This window comes from Mustela putorius, unplaced genomic scaffold (assembly GCF_011764305.1).
Source record: "Mustela putorius furo isolate JIRA1106 unplaced genomic scaffold, ASM1176430v1.1 tig00003962_pilon_pilon_pilon, whole genome shotgun sequence".
In the NCBI taxonomy this organism is placed as follows: Eukaryota; Metazoa; Chordata; class Mammalia; order Carnivora; family Mustelidae; genus Mustela; species Mustela putorius.
Genome location: NW_025422106.1, coordinates 23,420,174 through 23,440,062, shown reverse-complemented (window position 1 = coordinate 23,440,062; position 19,889 = coordinate 23,420,174). Strand labels below are relative to the sequence as shown.

Here is a 19,889-nt window from a genome sequence, read left to right as displayed (position 1 = left end):
GGATCTCCTGGCCCAGGCCCACCCTCTCCTCCAGCCTGCTACGGCCCCTCCTGAGGTCATAGTCAAGGTGAGGTCTGAATGCAGAGTCGGGAGCAAACTACTCTCTCTGTATGACCTGGGACGCCACTCAAGTTCCATAGGCCTCAGTTTCCTCATCTGTGAACTGGGGCTGACCAGCCTGAACCCACAGTGCTGCCAAAGGAGCACAGCAGAGGACATGGCCCCATGGGTGCAGTTGCCTGCTGTGCTGCCGGCGCCGTCAGTGTTCGCTACGCTGAGGGGATGGGGGAAGGAGATGGCTGGCTTGGGCCACACACTCACGTCTTCACATAGGGGTCCGAGTAGCCGTTGGCATCCATGGCAGCCAGGTGGGCGCAGCGCACAATGCCAACCAGCAGGCCCTGCTTCTGTGAGCTGTACTTGAGGGAGATCAGGATCCGACCCCGTTCCTCCAGGGACTTGTCTTCAGTCTTGTCCACCTGTTGGGCAGGAAGACACCTGGCGGTCCTCACCTGCTCCCATGCCCTCCCTCAGCCATGGGCGACTGAGGTGGTCCTGGGGCTGGGAAGGCCAGTCACCCTGGCCTCAGCCCCCTGCAGGTGCCTCCTGCAGCCCCCTTGGGGAGCACCCAGAAGACAGAGCTTTGACATACTGCCAACCCCAAGGCGGGCAGGGAGGCAAGTAGGGGCTGTCTAGGCCTCAGGGATCAGACCTCAGCTGGAGGTGCCCCAGCTACCCTGAGAGTTTCCATTCCTTACCCTCCTGAGGCCACTTTCCACCGCCTGGCTCCTGCTGTTCTGGAACTCCTTCTCCTTACTCCGTCCACCCTTGGACACCCCCAGCTAGAGCCCCAAGGGCCCCTCCTTATAAGGGCCTCTCTGAAGTCCCAGCCATGTCCCTTTGCCCAGATGGTCCTCTGTCACTAACGTGATGCCCCATGGGGCTCCTCAGAGGCAGGAGCCATGCCTACACCTCTCTGAAAGTGGAGCTCCTGGGAGGCCAAGGGAGGGCCACCTTCCCCAACTCCCACACCCGGAGCAGATACGACTAATTGACGCTGCATTTACTCTGAGTTCAAATGAAGCCTCAGCCCCTCTCAGGGCCGGCCGCTGTTATAAACGGACCTGACTGGGCATGCGAGATTGGACGACCCGCCCCTCTGGCCTAGGGCTTTGTGTGGATAGTCTCCCTAAACAGTGATCTCATGCTAGTTTGGGGGCAGCGTGAAAATTAAACATCATAAACAAGCAGGAGTGTTTTCAACCGTCTTTCTAGGGATAGAACGTTATACACTGGGTCATTTCCTAGGAAGCCCGTGGAACTGGGCGCTGTTCAGTCCTCACTGAGGACTAATGTTCACAGACCACACAGTCTAAAATGTATCACCGAAGTGTCTTTACGGTCACGGCAATCCCTAAACTGCACTCCCGCGGTCACCATATGTTGCCGGGTCCAGAGCGATGAGCCACGAGCAAATTCAAACAAGGCAAGCCCACATTCCCACCCAGCCACGTGCGGGAACATACCTGTGCGCACACGCATTCTGCATCCCCGAAAAAACACACATGTGCGCACACACACACACACACACACACCCCTGCGCGCTCCTGTCCCCACACAGCTGTGTGTCATGCTGGGGTTCAAAACTCCAACACCACTACAGTAGGAGTTGATGGTGTCTTCAAGTGACACAGATCATTTGGAAAAACTGGGTTTTGGTTAGTGACAGATAATAAACTAAAAAAGGTTATACCCATCATACAAATGTCTGTGAATAGGAAAGAATGTGATAAGGGAATAAAATTTGATCAAGTTATGCAAAAAGGCAGAGCTGGGATTCTGGCTTCAGGCCGACTTGTTCCCAGGGCTTGACTTGGCCAGCCTGCCCCAGCCACATGTCCCAGTGCCCAGGCCCCACCGGGGAAGGACAGGTTGGCCACTGGGCTCTATCCTCTTGAGCTTTCCCCTTGCCCAGGCCTCTAGGAGGGAAAAATGTCCTAAAAAGAGGATTGTGCCCTGAACACCGGGCTGCTGGAGGGTGTCAGGACCCTGGGGCCTCTTGGTCAATGCCTCCCAGTCCTTCTGAACAGGGCCAGGCCTCCCAAGAGATGGGAACAGGGAGGGGGAAGGAGGAGGAGCGAGGGGGAGGGAGGGGAGACACAGATGGACCGTGTTTGGGTGGGCTCAGCTGCTGCAGACAACAGGAAACATCATTGCTTTTGACATTATTTTTTTAAAAATTGCAATTTCTAGGCAAGAATTATTTTCTGTCTCCTCGAGGTAGCTCACAGGCACCTCATGCCCATCCTGTTCTAGTCGAGCTCCGGACCTCCCCAGCTGCTCCTCCGCAATGAGTGACCCCGCATCTGTCCAGGTGCTTGCCCCCCCCACTCTGGGAATGCCTCATCTGCCAGCACACTCTGCCAGGATCCCACACTTCTCTCCCTCCACTGGGGCTCCAGCCCAGGTTGGGTCAGGTTCATCCCCTCACAGCCCTCCGCACCCTCAGGCTCCTCTCCTTCTCAGCCTGCACCCGGAGAGAGCCGGTGAAAATAGGGAGAAACCCTTGTCCCTGCCCGGCCTCACCCAGAGGCATGGCTTGCTCCCAGCTCCCCTGCCCACCCTCTGGTCGCCCCCTCCTAGGACCCAGTCCCATCCACCCCCGGCCCTCCGCAGCAGGCGTCTTGCTTGTGCCTCCCACAGGCTTACCACCTGCTGCTCCCTCTGCCAGGAGCAGCCCCCGAACCGCCATTGAAACCACTGAGCTCTCAGGCTTTCCTTCGTGACCCCGCTCACTGTCTCACATGGGCTCTGCCTGGGTCATTCACCTCGTCTGGAGTTGGTCTGCTGCCCAGGCTGCGTGAGGGCGGGCATTCTGGTCTGCTCCCCCCACACCTGAAGCCAGGCCAGGTGTCGAGTGGGCGCTCCTGGCAGGGAGGGCCCCGCATGGCCCGTGGGGCCCCGTCACCCACTCACCGGCAGCTGCTTCTCCAGGCAGATGCTGAACGTCTTGGTGTGGTTGGCTTTCAGCTTCTTCAGGGGCACACGCGTCTCCCCGATGAACTCGTTGTGACGGAATTTGTCCTCATCGCACACAGAGATCCTGGGGGACAGGAGGCACGGTCAGCTCTTCAGACACACGGCGGGGGGTGCTCCCACTTTGCTTCCAATGTCAGTAGGGATTTTGGGGGGGCTGGAGGGGGAGTGGGAGGCAGGGCAAGGCCCTGCAGGTGAGGGATGTGGGGAGCAAGGAGTCTGGGGCCCTCACCCACCGCAGGGTCTTTCGAATCATGTCTTCGTCCGTGATCCCGTAGTAAGTGAGGGTCTCATTCCACGTGGGGTTCAAAGTATTTCGGAGAGTTTTCGTTCTGAGTTTATTTGCCTGGTGAGAGTGGAAAAGGTGCTCTTGGCATAGGGGAGCTCAAGAATGACGGCCCTGGATGGCTTTGCCTGGTCCCCGGAAACTGAATGTGCCGAGGGGAGTGAAGGTTGTTACTCGTTTTTTTTTTTTTTTTAAAGATCTTATTTATGTGACAGTGAGCAAGCACAAGCAGGGGGAGCCTCAGGCTCATCGCTGAGCAGGGAGCCTGATGTGGGGCTCAATGTCAGGACCCTGGGATCCTGACCGGAGCCAAAGGCAGACACTTAACCAAACTGAGCCCCCCAGGCGCTCTCAACTGACTTTAAAATACAGAGATTATCCAGGTGACCTGGGCAGGGGCAGGCCTCATGCAGTGTGATTACAGGGCCCTGGAAAGCAGAAGAGGCAGGCAGGAGAGGAGCGTCAGAGGGACACAGAAGGACAGAAGTCCCAGGCAGGCGCTGGTGTGGAAGATGGAGGAAGGGGCTGAAAGCCAAGGAATGCGGGTGGCCTCCATGCCGGAAAAGGATGGGAATCACTTCTCCTCTAGAGCCCCGCGACGGGACGGCAGCCCCGCCACAGCGTATTTGACCCATGCCGGAGCTGGGCCGGCCTCCAACCCGCAGCCCTGGAAGACAGGACACGTGTGTGGCAAGCCACTAAAAGTTGGGAGATAATGGCAGCTCCCGGAACATTAATACCAGAGGCTCCCCACTGCTAGCCCCCAACTGTGTGCTGGGGGGGCGGGGGGTCTGCAGGAGGGGCTGGGGCTGCTCTCCCACACATCTCCTTGCTTCTGCGCAGGCAGAAAATGCTTGTGGGATGGCATGTCCCAGCTGCCCCACTGCCTCCCCTCCTTCCCCTGTGCTTCTCGGACTCTTGGTCTTTGGGCTCCGCACGTTCCTGCCTGTTCAGACTCTGCGCACCTATGTCACCTGCCGGAGCTCCACACAGCCTAGCAGTTTACTCCCCCTCTGTGAGCTCCAGGCTCCTGCTGTAGGAAAGGACATAATCATCCCTCTTTCTCAGCGTGGTTTTTTGGGGACCTGCTTTATTAGAAGCCTGCTTTGTAGAAACCACTGCCCTCTGGGGGGAATCCTGTCTGTGTGTGAGGGTCCCTAGGACTCAGTCTTTTGGTATTGCCTGTTCTAGGGGCCTGGAGTCTAGGGACTCACAGCCATTGAGCTCCTGAATTGGGGACGCTGCCCTGGTCACATTACTCTCACAGCCTGGGGACTCCTACCTGCAACAGGGGCCAGCGAGGCCTGGAACGGGGAGCAGCTTCCCTGGGCTACCGCTCTGCCTTCCCGGAGATGTCACCTGTCGATGTCACCAGCTCTCCTGGACTGGTGGGGAGCCTCAGCCCTTACACACTGGCCCAGAGGGTTTGGGCCTCGGACTCAACTTGGGTCCCAGCTACTCATCTGGCCTAGAAGAGTCCGTGGCAAGGGGGCCCTCTGCCTAGGACGGCATTCCCATTACAGACTCTTATCATCAGCCCACTTGAAGGGATCCCCCAGCTCTCGGTCTTAGAAAGAGGCTGGGATGAGACCATCAGCCATTGGGCTCTGCTCCTCACGCTCCGATGTCCTTCATCCCATGTCCCCCTGCCTCCCTCTGATCTCTCAGAAGCAAAGCTGCTAGTCTCCCGTTGACCCCCATCCCCTCCCCAGCAATGGGGTCCACATAACCTGCCCCTTGAAAAGTGCGGGTCCCAGACCCAACTCTGAAAAGATGATCTAACCCTCCCTCCCAAGAAATTAAGATTTAACCACCACTGACCTGTAAGACACATGTAAGAATGTCTAAACAGTTTTGACCTTTCAGTGCTGAAGGTCACCTTGATGCTTTTGTTTAATAGCAAATCTTTTCTTTAAAAAAGATTTTTTTCCTAGGCACCCCATGTGCTTGGTCGGGCTGCTGGGTCACCTAGTATAGGAACAAGGGTTCTGTGGCGCAAGAACTGGGCAGAATCTATCCACTCCATCCCCCTTTGTGGGGTATCACGGGGCGGCCCATCAACATGTTAAAGGCTCTGATAAGTCCTAGAGTAAAGGAACCTGTTTAACAAGGCTTCCTGGTGTTATCTGGCCACAGAGCTCTTTATTCCCCCACACATAGTGACCTCCAACCCAGTCTGTTTCTTATAAAATGCTGGCCTAGAATTCTCTAGAGGGTTTCCCCACTTCATCAGGCAAGTCGTGCCAACTGGAGGGTCCCAGGAAGCCTGGGGGCTGTGGGGCTGGCCAGGTGCTCTGAGTGGTGGTAAGTCACTGAGGTCCCATCAGCTGGGTTGGTCTGGGAGCAGGCACGGGAAGTGTGTGCCTCCCTGTGCGTGCCGAGCTCAGCGGGGGCCCCAGGCACCACAGTCTGTGCTGTTTGGCAGGCCCTGGGGCGGACCCCTCACCTTACTGGCTCCTGGCAGCAGGTGCAGCTTGACGTAGGGGTCTGCCAGCCCGTTGTGGTCCATCGGCTTCAGGCCCTGAGTGGAGGGGAACGGCAGAAGCTGTGAAATGGGAGCTGGAGATACAGAGAGCAGCCAGGGCCTCCGGGCGCCTCGCAGGGCACGCATTCCTTGTCCCCAGGCCTCCTGGCTGGGTCCATTCAGAGGTCCCCTGCAGCCCATGCTCTCAGAACAGGGAAGATGGCTCAGTGCTGGTGTGCTTCCCCTTCCCCCCAAATGTCCTGGCCCTGGGACAGGGGTCTCAGGGTGTCTTTGTCAGACCAGCCTTTCTCTTTCTAGTCTCCTTTTCGTGGAGGCCAAGTGACTCCCCCTTTTCTGAAGGAGGTCCTCATTATCCTGCTTCGGGGAGGCCCTTCTTTCTTCCAGATTCCCCTTCCCCCCACTCCCCAAATATGGGGACTTCCCTCACTGACCCTACGTCCACATGACCCTCCGTCCACTCATCGCCAAGGTTCCCCTCTTTACCACAGGAAAAGGTTCTGGGTCCTGGAGACCAGCCTCAGTTTCTCTCTGGATCTGCCACAGCTCCCTGCTGGCCTGAATCCGAGGAGGCCACACAGCGTGGCTGGCCACGGAGGGTCTCTCCACAAGATGGCACCCCTCACTAACGCGGAACGACCAGTCAAGCGCACACAGCCAGGGAACCAAGGGAACGGAGAACAGACGGGGGCTTAGCTGACCTCATGACTGCTCTGAGCTCTGAAAATTGTGCTTTTTCTTCTGCGGTGGTTCGCAGGCGTGCGGGGCAGCAGCATCACAGAACTGCCCAGCCAGCCTCCCAGGAGAACGGAGGCGCTCACCCCCCACCTTGGTTTGGTTTGAAGAGTGGCAGGGGGGCGAGGGGGAATAGAAGGGGCTGAGACAGGAGGTTGGGGCCTCCAATCCCCCCTGCTGCTCTGCTTCTGGGAAGGAGCATGCAGGCTTCAGAGCCAGGCTGACTGGGGCCCAGATCCCTGCTCCTGCTCGCTTAGCCAGGGAAGGGGTGGAGGTGCTCTGTCCCCAGAGCCTCAGCTTTATGGTCTATAAAAGGGGTTACTGGTTCCTACTTCCCAGAGGTGGTCCAGGAGTAGAGGTGGCGATGGTGACAAAGGACTTAGCCCTAGGCCATTTGTGCCCCTTCCCCACGTGTCAGGCCCCTTGGAAGATGCCAGAAAGGTGGTGGAGGATCAGTGTAGGGCTCTCTGAGCTGTGTGGGAGCTGCTGGGGCTCCATGGCCACGTGTGCCCCCATGGCAAGGAGGTGGCCCTCCCAGACTCAAATCCCTCCTCTCTCCCTCACCACCTGTCCCTGACGTGCCCAGGACTGGCCGGGTGGTCAGCACTGTCCCAGTCCCTCTGGGCCTGAGCTCCAGGGTGTCCGTGTTTGTGTGGGCAGGGCTGGGCCCCTGCCACCAGGCAGTCCTCCAGGACGGCGGCTGGGACTGAGCACTTACAGGGCTTGCAGCCACCACCCAGGCAGGGTGATGAACCTGGTTCTGCTTCCCTGCAGGGCAGTGGCCAAGAAGGGCCTGGCCGCCGTTCCTCCCATGCCTGCACCAGCCCCACCCCTGCAAAACGGGAACTCAGCAGAGAATGACCTGGAGAACAGGGCCCTTCTATGGCTTGGGGTTCTCTCCTCCCCCACCTCCAAGGCCCTGAGTGACACACCCCAAAAGACACTCATGTGCACACAGAGACCCACGTGTGCCCCACCCCTTCCAACCCCACAGCCCTTCTAGAGCCTGGGTAGGGAAGGGAGAGCACACAGCATAGAAGGGGCCTGGTGTCTGGGATGGTGCCTGGCAGCAGATGCCCATTCCCAGTTCCCAAGCCTGGACAACCTCTACAAAACTAGGGGGAAGGGGAGGGAAAGGGCTCTGCCCGGGCCCTGCAGGCTGCCCTCCACCTTGGCCCCCTGCCATGGAGTCACATTTCTCAGCTCCTTCCCAAGAGGCAGGTCTGGAGCCCTGGCCTCACAGCCCAGGCAGCTCCTGAGGGGAGGGCAGGGCCAGGACAGCCGGTGGGGGCCTCTGGGGTGCCTGAAGCAGACACCGCTGTCTACCACAGTGGCGGTCCGGGTGTGCTGGCCGAGGCCGGGTGGGGACATGGGACACAGAACCAGGCAGCCGGCCCCTCAGGGTGGGCAGAGCCCTGGCTAGGGTGCTGAGGGGCACAGAAGCACACAGCTGGGATGGACCGTGGGGTCTGGGCCCAGGCGGCTCTGCTGGAGGCTCCTTGCTCTGAGCCTGAGCCAGACCCCTCCATGGCTCTACTGGGAGTCCCACTAGGCCGCGCTACGGCCCTTACCTTGCGCGAGAACATCAACTTTGGCACCTTCCTCCCAGAGGGATGGATGCAGGGGGCGAAGCAAACAGCATGGCTAAAGAGAGAGCTGAGGCCCACCAGCCCAAAGGGGGAGATGCTCCCGCTCAGGCCCAGAGACCCAGGAGCCAGACTGGGGCCCTGAGCCCACAGGAGAGGACTCTCCTGCCTGGAGGAGTCTGGGGTGCTGGGAATGGCAGGAGGCCAGAGGCAACCAGTCCAACCCCCCACTTGGCCACCAGGACAGACCAGTCAGTCACCACTCCCCTTCCCGCCCCCTTCCCACAGCCCCTCCCCAGCTCTGCCCCCTGCTACTCTGCCTTCCTTCTCTTTCTCTTCCTGCTTTTTTGCTCTACTCCTTCCCTGAAGGTCTATCCAGCAGGGTTTTTTTTAGAGCAGTGAATTGGAAAAGAATTCCCTCCCTGCCCTGCACCCACAAGCAGATGCCACAGAGCCTGGACAGGAACCGGTGGTGAGAACAGGCCTTCGGACCTCAGCCCCTCACCTCCACCCAGGGCCCTGGACCCCCGGGGACCGTGGGGGCTGGCGGGGGCCTACCTTGGCCTTGCTGATAGTGCAGTGGAGGGCGTTGTTCTCCTGGTCATAGAGGAGGCTGAAATCCAGCGTGCCCAGGGCAGCTGCGGACAGAGGGCTCAGGTAACTCATCGGCCACCCAGTGGGCGGGGGAGGGTCACCCACCCACAGCCGCACAGCGCCTGCCATTAGCAGAGCACCTAGTACATGCAAGCCCTCCACCCAGTGCCCCAGTCCCACCAGCCCTGGGAAGTGAGCACTAGCCCCCTCAGGTTCCAGAGGAAGGAGAAGTGGAGGCTCAGTGAGGGGGGCTCAGCCCCTGCATGGTGCTGGGGTGCCTGGCCTGTGGCTGGTCCAATGTTGTACTTCCCCGTACACTCAGCTAAAGGTTTCTGTCCTCCTGCCCTCCTTGTGTAACCGTCAGTCTTGGTCCATGCCTTGGTTTCCCTGACCTGTTAAATGTCACAAGTTGGGGCGCCTGGGTGGCTCAGTGGGTTAAGCCTCTGCCTTCGGCTCAGGTCATGATCTCAGGGTCCTGGGATCAAGCCCGGCATGGGGCTCTCTGCTCAGCAGGGAGCCTGTTTCCTCCTCCCCCTCTGCCTGCCTCTCTGCCTACTTGCGGACTCTCTCTCTCTGTCAAAGAAATAAAATATTTTGGGGAAAAAAAAAATGCCACAAGGGTTGTGTGAGAGGGCCTTGAGAGAAGCCCTGGGGCCCTAGCTGGGCTGACTGGCTGATCCACCCCCAGCAACCCTCAGGACTGCAGCTCCCCAGTCTCTCTGGTCCCTTGGGGGATCCAGGGCAGGCAGCAAGGAGGCAGCTAGGTCCTGGCCCTGCTCCCGGCCAGCCTCTTAGAGGCAGCAGTCGATTCCCTGGGGCTGGGTGGAGCATGCAGTGGTAATTGGGTGCACCTGTAGCCCTCGGGGGCAATCACACAGGGCAGCGGTGGCCAGTCCTGTTCCTGTGGCTCCTGGCTTAAGGGCGGGGGTTGCAGGTGTGGGGGCAGGCCTCAGGGGCAAGTCTTGGACAGCAAGTTGCGCACTGACAGGAAGTCTTTAGAAACCCAGATCCTGCCAGACTGCTGGGCTGCTCGACTGGCATCCACTCATTCATTCATCCATTCATCCATTCTTCTTTACCAAGCCTTAGCATAATCAGGTGGACTCCAGGGATGAAAATATCCCTAAGGCGGGGTTCCTGCCCCAAGGAATCCTATGCTATTCTGCCCCATGGCGTAATGGGAGAAACAGATGAAAAGAATCAGCCCTACGGGGCGCCTGGGTGGCTCAGTGGGTTGAGGCCTCTGCCTTCGGCTCAGGTCATGATCTCAGGGTCCTGGGATCGAGCCCCGCATCGGGCTCTCTGCTCAGCAGGGAGCCTGCTTCCTCCTCTCTCTCTGCCTGCCTCTCTGCCTGTTTGTGATCTCTGTCTGTCAAATAAATAAATAAAATCTTTAAAAAAAAAAAAAAAGAAAGAAAAGAATCAGCCCTAGCAGAGTCTGGTGAACCAGGAGTGAAAGGGGTTCAAGGGATACGCCTTGCCTGGCTGTGAATGGGGGCCACCAGGGGAAGGCTCCCCAGAGGAGGTGATGCTTCATCTGGGCCATGAAAGATGAGTATGAGTCGGCCAGGGCATAGGGGTGCCCAGGGGGAGGGGCATCAGACCTTAGGCTGGTTGGAGGAGGGGGGCTGGGCACTGGGCGGAGGCTGGGGGGAGGGCGGGGCTCTGTTCTTCAGGCCAGGGGCACCCAACATGGTTCTAGATTCACACAGAGCTCAGCCACACTCATCTCTTTACATCTGGTCCATGGCTGCTTTTGTGTGCCAAGGCCAGAGCTGAGTTGTCGGCCCACAGATCCCTGGGATCCTGTGGGGGTGGTGGGGTGGGAGGGGGCGGTGCTAGCATGGCAGCATTTGGCTTTGCGGAGAAATGGACAAGTGAAGGCCCATGTGCGTGGAGCTGCCCTTTATTCCGAGGTGCGGGCACTGAGCTGCATGTCTTGCTCCCTAGCTCCTGAGACAGGGTTAGGAAGGCACCTGGCTCATCTCTGTCCTTGCACATGTAGGGTACCGAGACCGGCCCTCGGACACCTCACCCCGGCGGGGGTCAAGTCCTGGCCGCATGCCTCCTTGCTGTGTGACTTTAGACAGCATTTGTGCTCAGTTTCCTCATCTGCAAAATGGAGACACGATAGTATCCGCCTCACGGCATCGCGCTGTAACAGCCCCTGGGCTACAGAACATGCTCAGTACGTAATTACAGAAGGAGCAGACCCATCCAGGGGATTTTCCTAGATAACCGTACTTGCCCCCTGAGACGCCTTCTGGAATGAACTCATTACAAAGTGGATCACTCCCTCCCCACCTTTGTGAAGAGACTATACAAACGGTCCCTTACACCCTCCTGCATGACCTGAGTCATCGCTATGACCACGACGACCGTTCTGGGTATCACGTTGGCGGCCCAGATCCAGGGATCCCCAGCACGAGGTTTTCCGAGGTTTTCTCCATTTTTCTGCCTCCTCCTTTGCCATCAGCTTGAAACTTCCTCTTAGAATACTTGCCTCTGATTGCACGAGTAGCCCGCCTGCCTTTATCAATAGTCACTTGTTTCTTCTACACAACCAGGTGCCAATACTTGCCAGAATTGTGCCCAAACTCAGTCAATAGGCCTTGAGGAGAGCCCAAGTTGCTTTTCCTGAGTCGAGTCCATGTGCTTTGGTGCCAACCGTACCTGGCCCTCTGCGGCCTATATCAGGGCTCCCACCTGTGCAGGCGGGCAGGTGGGGGGTGCCGGAAGGGACCCCCCCATGCCTGTCACAGCGAACACAGCCATGGGCCCAAGATTCTCCAGGTCCATGCTTAGACAATATTTTCCAAAGCTGTCGGCTTGGCGTGATGGTCGGTCGGTCTGCGGTTCCGTTCAGGCCTACCCATGGCTTGTTCTCTCAAGACGTCCACCTCCAGAGCGGAGGGCCCTTCGTGACATCAGTGAAGAGGGCATGTTCAGTCCACACGGCAGGTCCCGTCAAACCAATCTGCCTTCCAGCTGTTCACAGGCTCGGGATTTGGTGATGCCCATGTGTTAAGATACACACCCTCCAACCCCTGCCCATTTCCCGCTCTCAGAGAAGGCTAGCCAGCCAGATGGTGGGGGTCACCTTCTCCCCACTGGGAAACTCAGACCCTGGAGAAGAGAGGAGCCCCTTTTGCTGGCGCCGCAGGCATCCCTGTTTAAGGAGGGCTGACGCGGCTCGGTGAAACGGACACCCGTCATCCATTCCCAGGAAGGAACAGCGCAGCCAGCGCCCCTTCACACAATGTGTGATTTTTTTTTTTTAAAACTCAATGGAGGTTTTGTAAGAAATAATAGTTTATTAATAGAAGCACGGTCACCATTTTTAGAGATCTGCTGGTGGTGGAGCTCTCTTAGGGATCTTACAGTCCAATGTCTTCATTTCCCATTCAGCGAAATGAGGCTCAGAGAGGGGAGGTGACCTGGTCAGGGCGGCCCAGCAGAACTAGACACAGAATCCAGGCCTCTTCACTTCCATCCTGACAGTTCCGTTCTTAAGCCTAGTGGCTTCCAACATTTTTTTTTTTTTTTGTCTGCTACTTTGTAAAGCTGAAATCTTAGGGGGATGCCACAGAGAAACAGAAAAGCAAAGCTGCTCTCAGGGACGCGGGGGAGGGGCAGTGGCTGGGCTGCGATCCTAGAGGGGTCTCTGAGTTGGATACGCAGTTGTGGGCTTGTGGTGCAGGTGAGGAGGCCCCAAAGGGCAGGCAAAGGGGCTTGTCTGCGTGAGACACAGGGTCCTGCCCTCCGCCCACAGAAATCACGTGTCCTGGCCAAAGTTTACATCCTTGGAAAAATAATGAGGGTTGGTCACTAATGGGCCTTGGAGAGTTGTCACCCGCCTGTCGATAATTATAGAGCTTTAATGGGGCTAATTCAGAGAAAATCAGGCTCAAGCCCCGGTCAGTTCCTCTAAGGCCAAATACCCCTTTACTCTGCTGATGGAGACTGACAGCATCATTCTGACCTTGGTTTGCACCTGAACCTTCTTCACCCGTATACCCTTGGGAATAGGAAATCGGTGCTGGTTGTTTTCTTCCTTCCTTTCTTCCTTTCTTTCTCTCTCTCCGTAAGAAAAATGTCAGCCTCACAAATAGTTTTTAAAAACTGTGGCACAGAACCACAGAAAATTGGTTAAGCCTGAGTTGAAACCATTTCATAGTTGGGGAAACTGAGGCGCCAAACCAAGCACTGCAGGGGGTACAAAAAAGAATGAGTCATCTGTCCCTGCTTCCCTGGAGCTCAGAGGCAGAGAATTAGAACTTTAGGGCCCTCAGAAGTCTATTCATTCTCTTGCTTTCAATTATTCAAAGGTTCACCACTGCCTCCTGGACTGAGTTTAACCTCCTCGGTGTAGCATTCAAGGGCCTCTATGATATGACCACTCTGGTCTCAACATGGATCTTCCCCCTTTCTTCAGCCTCTTGACCATGGCACCTCTGCTGGGCTGTCTCCTCTACCTCTACCCTTGCACACAGCAGTCCCCCCACCAGGAGCACCTCTCTTTCCTCCTTCTACTCAGCCAGCCTGCTTCCTCCTTTCTCCCAGGCTCAGAGCAGAGCCTTCTCTATGGGTAAACTCTGCAAAATAGCACTTCCCATTTGGCTTCCTGCCTTCCTGTTGTCACCGCTGGGCTTCTTGCTCATCTCGGTTTCCCTGAACTCCCTCTTGTCAGAGACCAAGTCTCAGGCATCCGTGAATCTCGAATAGTACCTGACATACAACTGGTCTTATAATGTTGAGTACCTAAAATTATGGTCTGAGAGCAACATGTCTGGGCTCCACGGAAGGGGATGCAAAGCCAGCAGGGACTGAGAACCACTCCCAGCTGAGGGCCTTGGGGACAACACTTCCTCCACTCCATCCCTGCCTCCAACGGCACCACTCCTGACCCCACCCAGCATGAATCACGCAGAGGCAGGTGTCCGCATGGGCATGTGATGCCATTCTGGCCAATGGGACGGAAGGACAGGTCTCCTGCGGACCCTGGGAGAGCTTTCCTTGCTTTTCAACTGAGATATGGGCAAGGAAACTTGTCCTTGTCAAATTGAAGATCTTATGGTTTCATGTGACACCTGGACCTGAAACGGGAATCCAGGACCAGGAGGGAGGACACCCTAAGGAGAGCAGAGCATGGCCGAGGGGAGAGGCAGACAGAGCCATCGCCTTTGAGGATGCCAACGAGCCACTGCCTACGCTTATCTGGGTGTCACATGATCCCAAATGTCCCCATGGTTTATCACACTTGGAACTTTCTGTTACTTGCAATCCAAACATTCTAGTCCTCACAGCTTGGAAGAAGGACCTGGGTTTCCACAGGGGGAGGCTGGGCGGGAGACGGTGGGCAGGGGAGGGACACGTGCAGATGGTGGGGCCCAGGGCCCGGCTGGGGGACAGCAGGCAGCGGAGTCCAGCTTGGCCAGCCCATACTGTAGACCAGTGGGAGGGAGGACACGTCTAACCCTGACATTGACTGCCTTTGGCCCCTATTAGATCAGTTTGGAACATGTGAATTTGATGCTTGGGTCTTGAGGTGACTTAACTAAGGACAAGATTTAAAGAGAAGGTGGGGGAAAGGGTCGAGTAGAAAAAGTCTTTCATTCTCAGCCTTGGACAACAGAGCAACCGCCCTAATTTCTTTTTGTTAGAACAGAGATAATCCAATAATTAGGGCAGCAAATAGCATAACCCTGGCTAAAGCCGTAAGGAACCATCTGGCTTGAATCACTTAGGCTAATTCTTGGGATCTGGTTGTCAGAGCCTAGAGGGGGCCCGGGCCTGGGTATGGGCTAGGGAGCGGTTCTGTGGTAGAACCTGGTCCCACCACAGGAAGGAGCCTAGATTTCTGTGTTCCAGTGCCTGCAAAGTCTGCTCAGCTGCTGATGGGATCCAAGACTCGGGCGGGCTGCTCCTTGAAGGGGTTGAGGCGGGCTGCTCCTTGAAGGGGTTGAGGGGGCCCAGGCTGGCCCTGGCTCAGCCACACACCCTTCTCCTTAGCTCTTTTCAGCAGACTGCCTGGTGATATGAGTGTGGCCAGCCCTCCGTCTGGGCGGGCAAGGCTGTGTCCCCCATGGCCCTGCGCTGCCAAGCTCAAGTGAGTCTGTTCCCTGTGAGGATGGGTGAGCTCCCTGGGTCCCGAGCCCCGGTCCTGTTCCCCTTTGCCCCACTCTCTGCTGCTGGGACAGTGCTCAGAGAAGGAAGGACTGGAGTTGATGGGCTGGAGATGAGGCAGTGGCCTGAGTTTGGGACTTTCGGGCCTCCTTCTTACGGGAAGGGGGGGGGTGTTTAGGGAGAGTCCAAAGAAACGACAGGATTTCTCACCATGTAACAGTGTGTCATCAGAGGGCCCTTGGTGGCACCAGGAGGGGCGCCTGGAGTTCCTGTGGAAGCTCTGTCCTGCCCCATTCACTCTCTTGGTCCAGCAGGAAAGATGCTGGAAGGGTAGCAAGTTCCTTACCCTTTCTTGTGGAGGTGGTATTGGGTTCAGGGCATCCAAAGGGGTGACTTGGGTCCCAGTTAGGGCCTGCCCAGATTCACAGCAGATGAGGGGGTGCTATGTGCCCAGGGTGCTAGGAGCAGGGTGAGGGGGTGTGGTGGGAGAGATCCGGGCACAGCCCTGAGGCCATAAACTCTCCCGATCCAATTTCCCAAATCTGGCAGGAAAGTGAAGGGAGAGGACTGTTCACCTCTAGGCCCGGGAGGGCAAGGCCTCAGCACACCAGGTGCCGGCCAGAGTGAGGAGATCCAGGCCCAAAGAAAGCGCACAAGGGACAGTCCCCTCGGCGGAGGGCAGACAGGCCTCCCTAGGTAGGACGATGAGAGGTAGGCCACCTCCCCCAGTGGTGCTGGTAATCTCCACCTTCAGCTTCCAGAGACACATGATCTGCTCCAGGCCCCTGGCCCTAGGCCCACATGAGTCCTCAAACCAGGAGCGGCCACCCTCGCTGCACTGCACGCGGGAGGACCCCTCCGAGCGTCCCTCGGCTAAACCCGCGAGAGACCCCTGCCCAGAAAGGTCCACCTCCCGGGCCGGGCTGGTGTGGCCGATTTGAGAGTGACGCGGCTGGGGCTCCAGCGGGGCAGGAGCCCTAGCGAACAGCGCTACCTCCCAGCCCCACCCCCATCTCGCGCCAACCCCTTCCGAACCAGGCGGCAACCTCTTTGGCCTCGGTTTCCCCTCCACTCCCGGTTCCCGCGCGACAGGCACCTTAGAGACCGGAAAGGCGAGGAACGCCCGCTGGCCCTGCCCGGCCTTAGCCCGGGGGGACCCCTGGCGCCTGCCCCCTCCCCGGGGCTCTGGGCTCAGCCCGGGAAGGAGGAGGTGCGGGCTGGGGGCCCTTCCTGGAGGTGGAAAGCGGGCGTAACAGGTGGGCGAAGGTCGGCGGCCCGGGACAGAGCCGCGGCGGGGTCCACGGACGCGGGAGCAGGAACCGCCAAGGTTTTTCCAAAGGACAAGCGGCCCCGCGGTCCTCCGGTGCTCGGCCCGGGCGCCAGCCGAGCCACTGCGCTCTGCGGGCCGCCGGGCCCACTCGGGAGGCCGGCCCAGTCCCAGCCCCCGCGCCCGCCGCCTCCCGCCCGAGCCGGGCCCCTCCGCTGCGAGGCCGGCCCGCAGCGGGCTCCCGGGCGGGGAGGACCGCGCGGCAGGCAGCAACTGGTGTCTCCCCGGGGCGCAGCTCCGCCCTTCCCGGGAACAAAAGCCGCCGCCCGCACCGGAGCTCCCCGCCCGCGGGCCGAGAGGGGGCGCGGCGCGGGTTCCGAGAACCGGGCCCCGCAAATGGGACGCGCTCAGGGGGCGCCCCCAAACTTCCCACCTCTCCAGTGCGGGTCAGGGAAGGATCGGGGCTGGGTCTGCAGGGCGCGCGGAGGGCGCACGGAGCAGGCGAGGGACCGCTACAGGCGGGGGTGGATACCGGCGAAAAGGGAGACCACACGGAGTCCGGGGACCCGCGGGGTCGGGGGAGCGCGCCAGAGGCCGGGCCGGGGGAGGGGACGGGAAGTCGGCGAGTTGGAAACTTACTGCAGTCGTCGGACTCGTACCCGTCGGCGTCGGGCTCGTCCTCGGGCGGCTTGGCGGGCGGCCGCGCGGGGCTGGGGCCGGGGCTGAGGCCCGGGCTGGCGCCGTAGGCTCCGAAGAGCTGGTCGACATCCTCGTCGTCGTCGCGGGCGCAGTCGGAGGGGCTTCGGCGGCCCGCGCTGGCCGCGGCGGGGCGCGCGGGGGCGTCCGGGGGCGCAGCGGCGCGGGGCCCGGCGTCCGGGGGCAGGCCCCGCGGGAAGCGGGGGAAGTAGTCGGATATTTGCTTGATGGGCCGGATTGGGCCGGGGCACACGTCGATGGCCATATGCTCCTGGATGCTGATGGTCGCCTTCTCCCCGCGCCGCCGGAGTGTCATGCAGGCAGCACGGCCCCACCCGGGCGCGGCCCGGCCCCGGCCCGGCGCGGCCCCGGCCCGGGGTTGGGGGTGGGAGGGGGTGCGGCTCAGCAGGCCCGGCTGGGCGCGGCGAGGGCTGAGGGCATCGCCGGCGGCGCCCCCGGACGGTCCTGATGTGGCTGCTGCCTGCACGGCGGCGGCCGGCTAGTGAGTGCCGGGGGCCGGCAGGCGGGGGGCGGGCCCAGCCCGCGTCACCCGGCAGCAACCAAGCAGTGTGAGTGTGCGGGCTGCGCGGGCGGGCGCGGAGCGGAGCGGAGCGAGCGGCGCCGCACTCACTCGCGCTGGCACCGGCGCGCGCACACCCGCGGGCACCGGGCGTCTTCCACTCGTGCACACCGGCAGGCCCGCCGAGAAGCCGAGCGGGGAGCAGCAGGACGCACACTCGCACGTTCCCGCTCATGCCAGCCTCCTGTGGGGTTCTGTCCGCTCTCACAGGACACACGCGGGTGTGCCAGATCTCACCCCAAGCACACAGGAGCGTGTGGCAGAAGCGTCCACCAGCTCACACTTGCAGGACACATACAGGAACATGTATCCGTATGGGGCTGGTTGAGTTTGCTGTGGTACCCTAAGCCCCCAGCACACACCTGCCTAACAGGATACGCAAACACACCTTTGGAAGTGATGGGGGACTCAGAGCACAGCCCTCCCCTTTCCCCACATCTACAGAACTCACGGCCACCCTCCTAGGAGTGTGGGGACAGGTTGCTGACATACTAGGAGGACATGTACATCCTCGGTGGTCCAAGGTCATTGTAGGCACAGCCTGTTCACACTTCCTCTCAGGTCACATACAAGCACACACTCTCTGTAACTCTGAGTCAGTCCCTCACTTGGTCAGTGGAGGGCCCTGTCTCCCCCCTTTCCCCATGGGGACAGGGTGGGTAAAAACCTTGAACACAGGCTGTGGTCAGGAGAGGGTCCTGGGCAGAAGACCCCTTCCCAGTGAGTGATGGATGAGGCAGAGGTGGGGAGGCAGGGCCTCGCCTGCACAAGGACTCAGGCTCCCCCACACAGTCAGAGAACTAAACAAATCTGGACAGCCCAGTGCTTTCCGAGAACAGAGCTCTGTTGGGAATGGCTGCTGCTTATACAGGTGTGTCTCTGGAAAGCCTTGGGCCAGGGCAGAATCCTGTTTACTCCCTGGTTTCTAGGGACGTACCGGCTGGATCCCTTCCACGAGTCTGAATGAGGAGTCCCAAGTCTGTGTCCCTCCCTCCACCATAACCCCTTGAAAGGCTGGGGAGCAGAGAGAAGAGAGAAGAGGCCTTTTCCCATCACTTCAAGCTGCTACATTCTGAGATCTTCGATGTCTTTGAACCTCAGTTTTCTCATCTGTGAAATGGGGCTAATTCCAACCCACCAGCCTTATGGTGAGACCCCTGAACAGAGGTGCTCAATAGGGTTGGCTTTCTCTTCTCCCTTCCCTGGGGAGACAAGTCTCACTGGTGGGAAAGGATGGAGAACCACATGCTGTCTTGGGTCGGTTCTGCCCTGGATGGTGCCAGTCACTGTGCTGTATCAAGAACGGTCACAGCGCTCACTGCATTGATTCTTCACATCATGCCTCGTTGTAAACAGGATATACTGTTCTCATGTTCAGGTGAGGAAATCAAAGCTCGGACTTATCCTTAGTGATGCCGGCTTGTATCAGAGCTGGGATGAGAAACCCAGTTGTCCTGACACCCCCTCCTCTGTCTCTTCCTCCCCCACCCCTACAAAGCTCCAGGGGTCAGAGCAGAGCTGGAAACACAGGTTAAATGTTGTCCCCCAGAGCTCTTTCTGAGCTTCCGGGATAGAGACAGCCAGAACTCAGGAGGAAGAGGAGGGGAAGTGGGAGGGGCCAATAGTCTCAGGGGTTATGGTAGGGGTGAATGACTGGCCTGGAGGGGGGGCCCTAAGGACCCTCTGGGATCCTGGTAGGAGAAAAATTAAGCCTTCGAGGGGTCAAAGGCCAAGGGAAGGACAGAAGAGCCTGGAAGCCTAACATAGTGGATTTCTCATTCCTGGGAATGCTAAGGGGATTCGTCCTTAAACAGGCACAGAGTTACTTCTGTCCCAAGGTGGCTACTTCACAAAGTGATTATGTAATGATACGGGTATTAAAATACAGACAAACTGAAGCATCATTTTATAATTCTTTCACTTGAGGAGAGAGAGTGCTGTCATCTTTTCATAATTGGGGAAACTGAGGCTTCAGGAAGGCAAGTGACTGGGAATGAGAGTGGATATCCTGACTCCCGACCCTGTGTCCTTTTGATGTCAAAGGTATACCTCTGGGGGCGCCTGGGTGGCTCAGTTGGTTAAGCATCTGCCTTCTGCTCAGGTCATGATCCTGGGATGGAGCCCCATGTGGGGCTCCCTGTTCAACAGGGAGTCTGCTTCTCTCTCTCATTCTGTTCCCTCCCCTTGCTTGTGCTCACCCTTTTTCTCTCTCTAATAAGTAATTAAGTAAATAAATAAATAAAAATTAAAAAGAAAATTTTAAAAAAGATTTTATTTATTTATTTGACAGAGATCAAAGTAGGCAGAGAGGCAGGCAGAGAGAGATGGAGAAGCAGGCTCCCCGCTGAGCAGAGAGCCCGATGCGGGACTTAATCCCAGGATCCTGGAATCATGACCCAGGCTGAAGGCAAAGGCTTAACCCACTGAGCCACCCAGGTGCCCCATAAATAAATAAAGTTTTTTAAAAAAAGAAAAGAAAAGGAATATCTCTGTGCTCACTG

At 58.5% G+C, this 19,889-nt stretch overlaps 1 protein-coding gene across 1 annotated transcript in view; it reads right to left on the bottom strand.

Moving 5' to 3' along the window:
• Window positions 1-17,441, bottom strand: part of DOC2B (double C2 domain beta) — a 32,382-nt gene extending 14,941 nt beyond the window's left edge. The window contains exons 1-6 of the mRNA XM_045070382.1: window positions 16,752-17,441; window positions 8,684-8,763; window positions 5,769-5,843; window positions 3,273-3,382; window positions 2,977-3,103; window positions 322-479 (exon numbers count right to left, since the gene is read on the bottom strand). Of these exons, the coding sequence (XP_044926317.1) occupies window positions 322-479; window positions 2,977-3,103; window positions 3,273-3,382; window positions 5,769-5,843; window positions 8,684-8,763; window positions 16,752-17,124 (923 nt within the window). The 5' untranslated portion in view covers window positions 17,125-17,441. The remainder of the gene's footprint in view (window positions 1-321; window positions 480-2,976; window positions 3,104-3,272; window positions 3,383-5,768; window positions 5,844-8,683; window positions 8,764-16,751) is intronic.
• Window positions 17,442-19,889: the final 2,448 nt, after the last annotated feature.